The sequence below is a fragment of the Lepus europaeus genome, chromosome 20 (assembly GCF_033115175.1).
Source record: "Lepus europaeus isolate LE1 chromosome 20, mLepTim1.pri, whole genome shotgun sequence".
NCBI lineage: Eukaryota > Metazoa > Chordata > Mammalia > Lagomorpha > Leporidae > Lepus > Lepus europaeus.
The window spans coordinates 1,921,605-1,936,234 of NC_084846.1; the positions used below are offsets into that span (position 1 = coordinate 1,921,605).

The 14,630-nt window shown below is 50.4% G+C and overlaps 1 protein-coding gene across 4 annotated transcripts in view; it reads left to right on the top strand.

Moving 5' to 3' along the window:
* The window catches only part of INSR (insulin receptor), a 133,574-nt gene that overhangs the window by 79,943 nt on the left and 39,001 nt on the right, over positions 1-14,630 (top strand). For all 4 annotated transcript variants that reach the window (XM_062179232.1, XM_062179233.1, XM_062179234.1 and 1 more), the window contains exons 5-9: positions 132-276; positions 1,513-1,727; positions 3,640-3,766; positions 5,483-5,733; positions 7,452-7,619. In XM_062179232.1, the coding sequence (XP_062035216.1) occupies positions 132-276; positions 1,513-1,727; positions 3,640-3,766; positions 5,483-5,733; positions 7,452-7,619 (906 nt within the window). The remainder of the gene's footprint in view (positions 1-131; positions 277-1,512; positions 1,728-3,639; positions 3,767-5,482; positions 5,734-7,451; positions 7,620-14,630) is intronic.

The window sequence follows — 14,630 nt, forward strand, 5'->3', positions numbered from 1 at the left end:
AGCTTCACAGGCACTGAGCAGAGTGTGTTGAAATCACTCGCAGCCTGTTGGCGAGCCCGTCACCAAGGGGAATCATGGGAGGATGAAAATATTTCTATAGAAACTCACGGAACATTCTTTCCTCTCCGTAGACAACCTGGCGGCTGAGCTCGAGGCCAACCTTGGCCTCATTGAAGAGATTTCAGGGTACCTGAAAATCCGCCGATCCTACGCTCTGGTGTCACTTTCCTTCTTCCGGAAGTTACGTCTGATTCGAGGGGAGACCTTGGAGATTGGGTATGTGGGCCCGATCCTGGGTGTGGAGCTCAGATGTTAATGGCATTGTCCTTTTTTTTTTTTTTTCCTAAGACCCCCTCCGAAATGCCCATCTTTTTGAACAAAGTCCCTGGCAAAGCCTGGGTGGGACGGGTCTTGTCTTAGAAGCTCCAAAACCTGGAATTTGTGATGTGGTCATTTTTGGAAACTGGAGAGCTTTGATGCTCTCCCAGGTACTGGTGCTGGAGGCAGCTCAACAAGGACACCCCTCATGGTGTGCAGACCTAGTGGTTGCTTGCATCTGGCCCTTTCTTCCTCCTGGCCCGACGTAGAATGTACCTGCCCCTTGTTGAGATGCTTACGTGCTGATGGCTCGGTAATTAAAGTGCAGGTATAGTCACTGAGCTGATAGAAAACCTGCAGTCTACCAAGGAAGGTTGTGCGTTCTTGGTCTCGGTCTGATGTCCGTATACGAGAGGCTTCGTCTCACGTCTGCTCGGCAGCTAGTTCTTGTCTCCTGTTGACCAAAACATGCTACTTTGCTGTTCCCTGGAGCGGCTCAGGTGCCTCTGGGGTCTTCAGTATGCCCGGTCACATGCCATCACTGTCTTAGCGTCCCTCTCTCCTCCCTTTAAGACTAAGCTCAGCGATGTGTTTGGCCGCACACAGCAGCAAGCAGAAGCATAGCGGCAGGTGGACTTGTAGCAAGTCATCTGTGAAAAATTCTTGAGCTAAAATCTCTTCACCCTTGAGCAATTCAACTAGTCTTACAGGGATAAGCTCATTATAAAGGAATGTGTAATAGAAACTAGAAAAAAAAGTCAGCCGACAGTTCAAAGTTTTTGGTGCCTGCATTTGAGCACGAGACTATTTGATTTTTCTTGTCTTCTGTGTTTGACAGTCCGTTTAATATCTTCATGATTTTGCCTCATATCTTTGATAGCTGTTGTGTGAAAGAGAGAATGCTGGTTAGAGTGGCAACCTTCTATTCCTTTGTGTAAAGATTTTTTTTTTTCTCTGAATGTAATTTTATGGCATCTGTTGAATAAAATCACTAAGATGAAAAGAAAAAAGACTGAACTCGGATACCTTCTCAGCCATGAAAGCCTGGTCCTCCCTACTCAACAGTTTTTTATTGTGCAACAAGCAAGTGGGCAGGAGTGCGGGTGCGGGACTGAATGAGGTCAACTCCGGGCATGGGTCTGCCATCCTGGAGGCTACCACTGGACGACCATAAATGTGTGTGTTTTTCCTTAGAAACTACTCCTTCTACGCCTTGGACAACCAGAACCTGAGGCAGCTCTGGGACTGGAGCAAACACAACCTCACCATCTCTCAGGGGAAGCTCTTCTTCCACTACAACCCCAAACTTTGCTTGTCAGAGATTCACAAGATGGAAGAAGTCTCCGGAACCAAGGGGCGCCAGGAGAGGAACGACATCGCCCTGAAAACCAACGGGGACCAGGCTTCCTGTAAGTGGTCAGCCACTGACCAGAGAACATGGCTGCCCTCCCTTGCCCACCGCACTGCCTCCTAGTGGGCCTACTGAAGGCAGCTTTGCACGTCTGTGTGACTACTGCACTAAATACAGTGCCTGATACTGGATGATGCCTGTAAGCATTGCATAAATGAATGAGTGACAGCTCCTTTTATAAGTTTGTGGAATAGTGGAATTAAAAGAGAAGTTTATTTGGATACAAAACATTTTCACATCCGTACATAGTTTTTTTTTTTTTTTTTTTTCATCAAATGCACTTTTCATGAATTTTCTGAAGGCCCTCATAGGCATGGATTATATTTTATTTTATTTTTTTTAACAGCCAAATAAACCTCTATTTTTATTTCATTGTCCATGAACTTTTCTTAAAATTCATTTGAGAGGCAGAAAGAGGGAGAGAGAGACAGGGACAAAAAGCTCCTATTCATTGATTCACACCTGAAATGCCTAGGAGTTAGAAATTCCATCCAGGTCTCTCACATGGATGTCAGGGACTCAGGCACTTGAGCCATCCCTGCTGCCTCCCAGGGTGTGCATTAGGAGGAAGCTAGAGTCAGGAGCAGAGTTGGGGCTTGAACCCAGGCACTGTGACAAGGAATGTGGGCCTCTCAAGTTGCATCTTAACGAGTGACCCAAGTGCTTGCCCTCTCCCTAGACCTATTTATCAGGCCTGGTGCCCGTGCCGGGGGGGTTCGGAGTTGAATAGCATGCGTGTGTCATTCTGAGTCCTTGGGGATGGTGATAGAAGGGCAGGGAGGGCACCTGCCCGGGAAGTACGGTGGGCAGGGGAGTGGAGGCGGAGGAGCAGCAATGGGGAGGGCCCGATGACCTCCGAGCAAGAGAGGGAAGGAAAGAGGCCCAGGCGGGGAGTTCCCCAGACAGCAGATCTTTCCTGTCCCCGAGAGTCTTGGTCAAACCTAGGGGGACTCAAGGCAGCCTCTTGTCTACAGAGGAGTCCCACATTGGGTAGGACAGATCTGGAGCCCTGATGAGCTCGGGCGCAGATGGGGGCTGTCCTGGGAGGGCCAGGCTTGGCGCAGGTGCCACAGTAGGTCCCTTGGTTGCTGTAGATAGAGGCTGTGTGCCGACTGCATGCTTCTGGCGGCGTCTGAGCAAGCTGCTGGGGCTTCAGCTCCCCGGCTCCCCGGCTCCCCAGGCAGAAAGTGGTCCCAGGAGAGAGTGTGGGTGGTTGGCGCTCCAGAGGCGGAATGAGTTGCTCAGCTTTGTCTTTGCAGGGTTTTGTGATCCGTAAGCCCCCTGCTAGAGGCTTCCAGAAGCCCAGGGGACAGATGGACCTGGAGAAGTTCATGTTGGTGTAACAAGTATTTAGAATCCACGCGTGCCTTTTACCCACAGCATGCGTTTTCCATGAACTGATGGAGCCCCTCACTACGCATGGATTTCAATTTTGCTTTTACGCAGAATAAACTTACTTTTAAATGTCGTTTTCCCACGGATCCTTTGCAGGATGTCTGTGCACGCCTCTGGGGCGTGTTTATTTGCACACAAGCTGCATTTGCTGCTGTGGCAGGCTCGCAAGCCCGTGTGCAAAACAAACTCATACTGGAAAATCCCCCCCTCAGTACCGAGGGTCCTCTGTGGGCTGGCGTGGGTGCGTTTGGCAGCGGAGTAGCTGGCCAGTCGATGGGCTGGTTTGTATGGGGAGCCAGGTGGCATGACTGGGCCTTGCTTTCCAGACCTGGCCTTTCGCTGGGTGATCACACCCAGAGGGGCAGGTGGGGCTGAGACCTGAGAGGCAGGTAGGCAGCAGGTACTTCCATCCGTTCTCACGCCCCTCTCCGGGAAGCATGGAGTCATACATGTTTTGGTCTGAAACTGTTCAATGCTGACGTTGCCTGTGGTGTGCCTTTGTTCTGCTTTTCCAGGTGAAAACGAGTTGCTTAAGTTTTCTTCTATTCGGACAACTTTTGACAAGATCTTGCTGAGATGGGAGCCCTACTGGCCCCCCGACTTCCGAGACCTCTTGGGGTTCATGCTTTTTTACAAAGAGGCGTAAGTAGAAAGATAAAGAGGGGTCTGGTGGGAAGATGGATCATAGCCCTCTGCCTCCTGGTATAAACACCCTAGGGTTCTCTGCAGGCTCTCACCCATCTGTGTTGTGTCCTTATGCAGGCGGTAGCGCCCCCTTGTGTCAAATGCATGAGGTGGACACAGACCGAGTGTCCTGCACAGCTCTGGATGAACCGTTTTCGTTGGGCGGTGTACATTTCTCCGTCGCGGCCACCTCACCCAACATCCTCAGCTGCCAACAGCTTGGTGTGCTGAGAAGATGTTTTTAAATATTCATTTTTAATATTTTCCCAATTTTCACAAAAGTGGCGGACCACTAGACCCCAGGTTTCTCGGTTTAACTGTTGCTAAGTGCACAGCCGCACTGAGGTTGTTTGTCCGCCGTCACCACTGTTCAGTCCCCGCCCCGTCCTCGTGTTCCCACACTGCAGCCCTGTGCTTACAGGTAGATGATGTGCAGTGCCTTTGAGTGTGTGGCTGTGCTGAGATCTCCAAAGCGGGTAGTAGAGGAGGGCGTGGGATCGGCGTTCACCGTAGTTGTAGTCCTCAGCTTTTCATCACTGTGATAAAGTGTCAGAGACAGCCCAGCTGCATAAAGGACAGAGGTTCCCTTTGGCTTACGGTTCTGGAGGTTCACAGTCCCAGATCGGTTTGGCTTCCTTTTTGCTGGCAGAGTCCCGAGGAGGGGGCACAGCACCACAGTGAGAGACAGGGATCGTGTGTGGTCTGTGTCCTTCCACAGCCACCATGAGTTGGTCATGGGGGTTCCATCCTCCCAATCTACTTCAGCCCACTTGCTTCCGAAAGGGCCCACATGTAAACGTTGGAACTGGATTTCGTAAGTGCTGTGAACATAAAATATGGCAGACTCAGCTGCATGAGTTCAGGGGCCAGATCATATTTTAAGCATCACATAGCTCCATCTCTCAGCATGAGAACTTTACACATATCTTCTCATGGAATCTTGGCAGAAACTCATGAGCTGGTTACTGGCGTTACATGTGCTTCTCAACTTAGGATGCTTCTAGTAACACAATGGAAATGAGGAATATTGGAAGTTACAAAATGTTTCGAACCTACCTAACCTGAACATTCTAGCTTAGCAACACAACACTCTATAGAACATTCTAGCTAAGTGACATGATACCAGAGAACATTCTAGGTTAGTGACACAGAACACTACAGAACGTTTTAGGTTAGTAACACGGAACACTACAGAACACCCTAGCTGAGCGACATAGCACACTACAGAACATTCCAGCTAAGTGACATGGCACAGTAGAGAACATTCTAGCTCAGCAACACACTACAGAGGGTCACTTTCCTGGGTGACCGTAGGGCTGACTGCCGCCGCCCAGCGTCACAGGAAAGGCTCCTACTCCATAGCACCAGCTCGGGAGATCAAAATCCAAAACCTGAATTATAATTTCCACTGAATGGATATTGTTTTCACACCATCATAAAGCTGGGATATTGTTAGTTGAACCATCGTAAGTCAAGACCGGCATCATCATCATTAGTTTATAATTGAGATGTCAGGGTTGGAGGTCCCTTGCCTCCGATTGTTTCCTTTCCCGTTTTTCTCTGGGTGGGTAAGACACAACCTCGTGGGATGTCACCTCCCCAGGCCCCGTCTCCAGGATGCTCAGGGTGACAGTTGCACCACAGTCACCGCCTTCCCCTGTGCTGTCTCCAAAGCCCTTATCAGAACGTGACAGAGTTTGATGGGCAGGACGCGTGTGGCTCCAACAGCTGGACCGTGGTAGACATCGACCCGCCCCTGAGATCCAATGACCCCAAGGCTCAGAACCACCCTGGGTGGCTGATGCGCGGCCTCAAGCCCTGGACCCAGTATGCCATCTTCGTGAAGACGTTGGTCACCTTCTCTGATGAGCGCCGGACCTACGGAGCCAAGAGCGACATCATTTACGTCCAGACGGATGCTACCAGTATGTGTTTGCTGTTGGCGTGGCTGTGCTCGCCGTTGGACATCTTGCCTTGGACAGGCTGATGTGGTGGTGTTGTGTGCAATCTGCTTTTGCATGGTTCATGGCTTCTGAAGGGACCAAGTGCTGAGAAATGGAGTTGGGAGCAGCAGACCCCTAAGGGCATAGCTAGCCACACCCACCCCACCCCATCTGCAGTTTCCTTTTCCACCGTGTCAACTGTATTTTTTTTTTTTTTTAAAGATATAAGAGTTAGAGAGAAAGAGAGAGAGAGAGGTCTTCCATCTGCTGGTGCACTCCCCAATTGGCTGCAATGGCTGGAGCTGCGCCATTCCAAAACCAGAAGCCAGGAGCTTCTCTTGGTCTCACATGCGGGTGCAGGGGCCCAAGGACTTGGGCCATCCTCTGCTGTCCTCCTAGGCCACAGCAGAGAGCTGGATCAGATGTGGAGCAGCTGGGTCTCGAACTGGCACCCATATGGGATGCCGGCACTTCAGGCCAGGGTGTTAACCTGCTACGCCACAGCGCTGGCCAGTCAATTGTATTTTTTTTTTCTAAGATTTATTTTATTTAGGAAGCTCCAAAAATAAACAGTTCTTAACTTTTTTTAAAAAAATTATTTTTATTATGGAAATCAGAGTGACAGAAAGGACAGACAGTGAGGGAGAAATCTTCCACCCACTGGTTCATTCCCCAAATGACTCCTGGGGCTGTACCAGGCTGAAGCCAGGGGCCAGGAGCTTCTTCTGTGTCTCCCTCGTGGCTGACAAGGGCCCAAGTGCTTGGGACATCTTTTGCTGCTTTCCCAGGCGCATTAACAAGGAGCTAGATTGGAAATGGAGCAGCTGGAACTTGAACTGGCTCCCACATGGGACGACGGCGTTGCAAGTGGCAGCTTAACCTGCTGCATCGCAACGCTGGCTCCTGTTCATAAACTTTAAGTGACTTTTCTGATAGCTTATTGTTATAACTGCTCTATTTCAAAGATTTATTTATTTATTTAAAAGGCAGAGTGACAGGAAGAGGAAGAGGGAGAAAGAGAGACAGAGATCTTCCATCCTCTGGCTCACTCCCCCAAATGGCTACAACTTGAAGCCAGGAAGGCAGGAACTCCTTCCAGGTCTCCCACATGGGTGTAGGGGCCCAAGTACTTGGGCAGTCCTCTACTGCCTTCCCAGGTGCATTGGCAGGGAGCTGGATCAGAACCAGGGTAACACGGACATGAGCTGACTCTCTGATGTGGCTGCCTGTGTTGCCATCAGTGACTTAACCACACTGCCACAGCACTGGCCCCAGGAAGGTTTACTATTAGAACTTTTTTTTTTTTTTTTTCAATGTAAGAGAGAGAGAGAGGGAGAGTATGTGTCAGACAGTCAGATGAGAGAGAGCTACCATCTCTTGGGTCAGTCTCCAAACATCTGCAATGGCCCGGGGCTGGGTCAGGTTGAAGTCAGGAACCAGAAACTCCATCTGGGTGTCCCACATGGGTGGCAGGGGCCCAAGTACTTGAGTCATCACCTGCTGCCTTCCAGGTGTGCACCAGCAGGAAGCTGGAGTCAGGAGCTGGAGCTGAGACTCAGACGCAGCATCTTAACTGCCAGGCTAAATGCCTCCCCTGCTTGTGTTTCTCCACCTTGTGTGCCCCTCCCCTCACCCCTCCACCCCACACCCTGCACCCTGCACCTTCCTCATAGTGCACCCCTTTCTTTTCTCCTTTGCAGATCCTTCTGTCCCCCTGGATCCGATTTCGGTTTCTAACTCCTCCTCCCAGATTCTTTTGAAGTGGAAACCTCCCTCGGACCCCAATGGCAACATCACGCACTACCTGGTTTTCTGGGAGAGACAGGAGGAGGACAGAGAGCTCTACGAGTTGGATTATTGTCTCAAAGGTGAGTGCAGTGCCGGCGGGGGCAGGCCATGCTTTGCTCCACTTTCAGGGCACAGTCTTTCTTCCTGTTTCCTAGTGAGTGCGCACGTGCACATGTACATACTCCGCTGGATCCTCTATGAAAACACACACACTAAAGTGGGTTTACGCATGGGAGACCAGGAGGAGGCACCTGGCTCCTGGCTTCGGGTCAGCGCAGCGCCGGCCGTAGCGGCCATTTGGGGGGTGAACCAATGGAAAAGGAAGACCTTTCTGTCTGTCTGTCTCTCTCTCTCACTGTCTAACTCTGCCTGTCAAAAATAAATAAATAAATAAAAATAAAGTGGGTTTATTGGGACTGGCATTGTGGTGCAGCGTGTTAAGCCACTGCCTGCAGTGCCAGCATCCCAGATGAGCACCAGTTTGAGTCTCTGCCACCCATGTGGGAGACCTGGATGGAGTTCCAGGCCCCTGGCTTCAGTCTGACCCAGCCCCGGCTATTGTGGTCATTTGAATGATAAACGAATGGATGAAAGCTCTCCCTGTCTCTCCCTCTTTCTAACTCTGAGAGAGATCTTCCATCTGCTGGTTCACTCCCTAAATGCCCACAATAGCTGGAATTGGACCAGATTAAAACCAGGAGTGGGGAACTCCATCCAGGTCTCCCATGTGAGTGGCAGGAACCCAGCGACTCGAGCCATCACTGCTGCCTCCCAGGGTCTGCATTTGCAGGGAGCTGGAGTCAGGAGCCCGAGCCGGGACTCAAACCCAGGGACGTGAGTGTCTTCCCTGCTGGGCTAAACGCCCACTCCATACACACGATTTTCACACATCGTTTCATGGTTATGTACTCTGGAGACTTGTGTCAGAAGCACATAGAGTCACGGGCAGCATGTCGATGGTTTGTTTGGTCAAGGACTGGCCACGAGTCGTCTGGTGAGATTGTATCACTGGGTGGTGACGTAGCCACTGGAGTCCCCTAGCCATGCTGTTATTGACCTGTAGCCCTCTTCTTAGACCACACGCACTCTCTCTCAGGCTTGATGCCGTTCCCTTCTGGAATTCTCTCCCCTATCCTGTTTCTCGTACTGCACTCCTCGCTCTCAATGCTGTAAGACCCACACACGACTTTGGTGCAGGTCTGGCCCTACCCCCGAGCGTGTTGAGAGAAGGGTTTTGACTCCGCCCGAACCGTACAGTTTTAAGTCTGAGACAGCAAGAAGCAGTTGTCTCTCCCTGCTGTCATGCTTGCTCTCTCTCTTTTTTAAAAAAAGATTTATTTGTTATTAAGGCAGACCTATACAGAGACAGGGGAGCACACAAACACACCACAGATTTCCCATCCACTGCTTCACTCCTCAGATGCCCACGACAGCCAGAGCCGGGCCAGACCGAAGCCAGGATCCAGGGACCCAGGTCCTTGGGCCGTCTTCCACTGCTTTCAATTAAAGGCTATACCAGTGACAATTAAAATTAAATTTTTTTTTTTTTTAATTTGAGAGGTGGAGAGGGGAGAGACAGACAGAGATGGAGATGGAGCTTCCATTCACTGGTTCACTCCCCAAGTGCTGTAACGCTCGGGGCTGGGGCAGTTGAAGCCAGGAGCCAGGAACTCAGTCTGGGTCTCCCACATGGGTGACAGGTGCTCAGGTCCATGAGCTTCACATGCTGTCTTCCAGGGTGCACATTAGCGGGGAGCTGGGTCAGGAGCAGAGACAGGATTCCAACCCATTCCATCCCAACCGCTTAGATACGGGAGGCAGGTGTCCCAGGTGGCAGTGTCACTGCTGGGCCAAGCACCTCAGCAGCTTCAGTTTTGAGTCTCCAGTCCTGTTTACATAATGAGCTTCCATCCATCTAGGGAAAAAAAAAAAAAAAAGGAAAAATACGAGTTAGAAGCCTTAAACTAGTTTGTACATCTGAGTTTAAAGTTATTTAAAAACTGCCGTTATTCTTTATGGACACAGAATAATTGTGTGTAGTTATGGGACACAGTGTAGGGTTTTACTACATGTATGTGGTGTGTAGGGACACACCTGATCAGCTTGGGGTGGCTACAATTAGCATATCTGTCACCTCTAACAGGGGAGGGGAGGTCATTTCTTTGTGATAGGAATGTCCCAGATTCTCACAATGGTAGTTACCAGAGCCTGGGAAGGTGGGTACAAGGTTACAGATGGGAGGGATACATTCTGGGGTTCACTTGCATGGCAGGGTGAGGATACTAACAGAGATTTATTGTGTATTTCCAAATAGCTGAAACAGGGGTCTAGAAACTCCCAGCAAACCGGACAGGCAGAAATCACCTTTTTTCTTTAGTTGTTTGTATTTTTTTTTTTAAAGATTTATTTTATTTATTTGAAAGGCAGAGTGAAAGAGAGAAGGAGAGAGAAAGAGAGATCTTCCATCTGCTGATTCTCTCCCCACATGCCCACAATGGCCAGGGCTGGGCCAGGCTGAAGCCAGGAGCCTGGAACTCCATCCTGGTCTCCCACGTGGGTGCAGGGGCTCAAGTGCTTGGTCCTTCGTCCACTGCCTTCCGAGGCACATGAGCAGGGAGCTGGATTAGAAGTGGAGCAGCCGGGCCTTCCTGGTGTCATGTCAGTTGGCTGCTTCATCAGCTGTGCCACAATCCCAGCCCCCTTTCCGTATTCTTGAAGGTAGGGAAGATGCTGCAAAAGGTTCATGGAGAAAAGGAGTTAAAAAGATAAGTTTTGTTTGATGCCAACAGTTTTTGAAATCCTTGCATAGTTTTTTTCCTCGTAACACCTGAATTTTTTTTTTTTTTTTTTTTTTTTTTTTACAGGCAGAGTGGATAGTGAGAGAGAGAGACAGAGAGAAAGGTCTTCCTTTTTGCCGTTGGTTCACCCTCCAATGGCCGCTGAGGCCGGCGCATCGCGCTGATCCAAAGCCAGGAGCCAGGTGCTTCTCCTGGTCTCCCATGCGGGTGCAGGGCCCAAGGACTTGGGCCATCCTCCACTGCCTTCCCGGGCCATAGCAGAGAGCTGGCCTGGAAGAGGGGCAACCGGGATAGAATCTGGCGCCCCGACCGGGACTAGAACCCGGTGTGCTGGCGCCGCAAGGCGGAGGATTAGCCTGTTAAGCCACGGCGCCGGCCAACACCTGAATTTTTTAAACATGCATGGATTGCAGGATGTTTTGTATCCCCGGAATCTTGCCTTTTAATATATTTTCCGTGAGTGGTTTAAAGGACCCCTGTAGCTAACGCCAGGTTTTCTACACACGAACCCCACCAGGGAAGTGCAAGTCACCAGTCTTCCTCTCTCTTTAATTGGCTTGTTGTTCTACTCCGTTCTCTGGAGAGATTTCTCAGTTAGTCGAGGCCTCTGCCCGTGACCTCAGTGGACAGTGCCGAGGGCCACTGGTGCCACGTGGCTAGGGCCGGGAGCCCCAGGGTTGCTTGTGGCTCAGCCCCGGCCGGCTGCCCAGTCTGGGCCAGGTCTCCAGGCAGCGAGTCACTGTCTACCTCCTTTTCGGGAGAAGCGGCTGGAGGACAGATAATCTCTGGGCGCTGTCAGGGCTCTAAGATCATGTGCTATATGTGTGCTGTGACATCATCCCCGCCCGAGCCCCGGCTTGCAAACGTGATTTATCTCCTCGCCTGCTTTATATAACTCCCGAGCATGCCCAGCCGCTGGCCCGGCTCCCAGCTCCTGGCCCTGCGCTGGAACCAGCAATGCCAGAGCTCACCCTGCCCCTCCCCGCCTTGTTGTTTTAAAGAGCAACAACTTCTATTCTGAAAGTCTAAATCTGTAATTACCAAATGACAGGATTGAACATGATTTTATTTGCGAGGATCACAAAGTTTTACCAGTGGGACTCCACTCCTGGGAGGTCCCTGGAATATTCAGATCCACAGAGGCAGGAAGTAGAATGGGGGGGTGGTGCCAGGGGCTGGAGGAGGGGGCTGGGGAGCGAGTGCCTCCTGGGGACAGAGCTTCAGTTTTGCAAGAGGAGAGAGTGAAGTTCTGGTGGTGAGGGCTGCATAACTGTGTGAATGTGCTTAACGCCACTAAACCGTGTCCTGGAAAATGGTGAAAATGTTAAATTTTTTTTCCCCAGAAACTTTTTATTTAAGGTATACAAACTTCATGCATTTCCTAAATACAACTTTAGGAACATAGTGATTCTTCCCACCCACACTCCCACACTTTCTCCTCCTCCCTCTCCTATTCCCATTCTTATTTTTTATTAAGATCTGTTTTCAATTAACTTTATACACATAAGATTAACTCTACACTAGGTAAAGAGTTCAACAAATAGTATGAAAAAAAAAAAAACTGTTCCTCAACAGTTGAGACAAGAAAATGTTAAATTTTTTTTTTTTTTTTTTTTTTTGGACAGGCAGAGTGGATAGTGAGAGAGAGAGACAGAGAGAAAGGTCTTCCTTTTTGCCATTGGCTCACCCTCCAATGGCCGCTGCGGCCGGCGCATTGTGCTGATCTGAAGCCAGGAGCCAGGTGCTTCTCCTGGTCTCCCATGCAGGTGCAGGGCCCAAGGACTTGGGCCATCCTCCACTGCCTTCCCGGGCCATAGCAGAGAGCTGGCCTGGAAGAGGGGCAACTGGGACAGAATCCGGCACCCCGACCAGGACTAGAACCTGGTGTGCCGGTGCCGCAAGGCAGAGGATTAGCCTGTTAAGCCATGGCGCTGGCCAGAAAATGTTAAATTTTATGTGATGTTTATTTTGACAACTTAAAACACACGCGCGCGCACGCGCGCGCACACATACACACACACTAAATAAACTTGCCAACTGTCATCAGCAGTGCTTCATATTAGTATCACCATTATGGTTTTTTAAAAAAATTATTGTAAAAATATACTTGGCACAAAATGATTCATTGTAACCATGATTTATTTATTTAAAGATTTTATTTATTTGAAAGGGAGCAATGAGAGAGAGAGAGAGGAAGAGAGACAGATTTTCCATCTGCTGGTTTACTCCCGAAATGGCCACAATGGCCAGGGCTGGGTCAGGCCAAAGCCAGGAGCCTGCAGCTCCATCCGGGTCTCCCATGTGGGTGGCAGGGGCCCAGGTCCTTGGGTCATTATCTTCTGCCTCCCAGGGTACACATGAGCAGGGAGCTGGATTGGAAGCAGAACAGCCAGGACTCAATCCCAACACTCCAGTATGGGATGCTGGCGTCACCATGGATAGCTGTGCCACAGTGCCAGCCCCCGTTTTAAAATTGCTTTTATGTTTACAGTTCAGTGGCATAAAGCACACTCAGGATGTCGTACGACCATCATCACTGTCCACCCGCAGAGCTTTCTCATCTTCCTAACCCGGAACTCTGTCCCCATTCAACAACCCCAGCCACCTCCCCTGGCACCCCCCTCTACTTCCGGTCTCTCTGGATCTGATGACTCCAGGGACCTCTTTGTGCTCCTACTTTTTTTGTGTGTGATTTTTTTTTTTAAGATTTACACAAAGGAGAGGCAGAGAGAGAGAGAGAGAGAGAGAGAGATATCTTCCATCTGATGGTTCCACTCTCCAGTTGACCGCAATGGCTGGAGCTGCACTGATCCGAAGCCAGGAGCCAGGAGCCAGGAGCTTCTTCTGGGTCTCCCACGTGGGTGCAAGGACTTGGGCCATATTCTGCTGTTTTCCCAGGCCACAGCAGAGAGCTGGATCAGAAGTGGAGCAGCCGGGACTAGAACTGGTTGCCCATATGGGAAGCCGGCGCTTCAGGCCAGGGCATTAACCTGCTGCACCACAGTGCCATCCCCGTGTGCTTCTACTTTTAAAGTCTCAGAAAAACCATGGCATTCCCAATTTTGTGCTGTGGCTGCTGGAAAGAGGTACTGGGAGTCAGGAACGAACCTGTGCCCAAGCATACATCCCCCCTCTCCAGAAAAATGCTGGGAGCTCCCCGACTGTGGAAATCTTACAGTTTTCTTCTCTTTGTCATAGGTTACTGGCCCTCTTCACGGTTACCTCAGCCAGACCTGCCGTGTGTGTTCATAAACATGGGAAGTACTTCTAAGAGGGGCTTTGTGGCACAGCGGGTTAAGTTGCTGTCTGCAGTGCTGGCATCCCATATGGACTCCAGTTCAAGTCCTGGCTGCTTCACTTTTAATCCAGTTCTCTACTAACGCACTGGGAAGGCACTGGAAGATGCCAAGCACTGGAAGTGCTTGGGCCCCTGTACCCACGTGGGAGACCAGGATGGAGTCACTGGCTCTTGGCTTCAGCCCGGCCCAGGCCTGCCTGTTGTCAGGGAGTGAACCAGTGGATGAGAGATATTCTCTCTCTCTCTCTGACTCCTTCCCTCTCTCCCTCTCTCCCTCCCTCTCTTTCTCTCTCTCTCTGAAATAAGTAAAATAAATTTTAGAGGTGGGTGAGTTGGCACAAGTGGTTATGTTGCCACTTGGGGTGCCCATATCCCACATCCGAGGGCCTGGGTTTGAGTCCCTGCACTTCCCATCTACCTTTGAGCTAATGCACACCCTGGGAGGCGGCAGGTGCTTGGGCCCCTGCCATCTATGTGAGAAAACCTGATGGAGATCCTTGCTCCCGGCTCCGGCCTGGCCCAGCCCTGGCTGTTGAGGCCATTTGGGGAGTGAATCAGTGGATGGAAGATATTCTCTCTCTCCTCCCCTCCCCCTACCCCCAGTCTCTCTGTTACTCTGTCTTTCAAATAAAAATAAATACACCTTTTAATATTTTTTTTAGGAGAAGTATTTCTGAGAGCCTCTTGCTGGCTTTTCAAGCTGCACTTGAGTTTGTGAGTGGCTGCTTACCCTTGGCAGGGAAGTCCTTGACACACTTACTTTGAGTTTGTTGTCCGTGTCTGAGCATCAAGAGTACAGGAAGGAAGAAGAGAACTTCCTGCGCTCAGCAGATACCGGCAGGCACCAGGCTGAGAGGCAGGAGAGCTGGATCCGTGGGGATGTTTGTGGCTGTGGCCCGTAAGATTGATGTTGGTTTTCACAGCTGCTCCTCCAGGGAGCAGCAGCCTCTGGGCTTGAGCTCAACATCTATATGTTAATTTAAATATTTATTTTA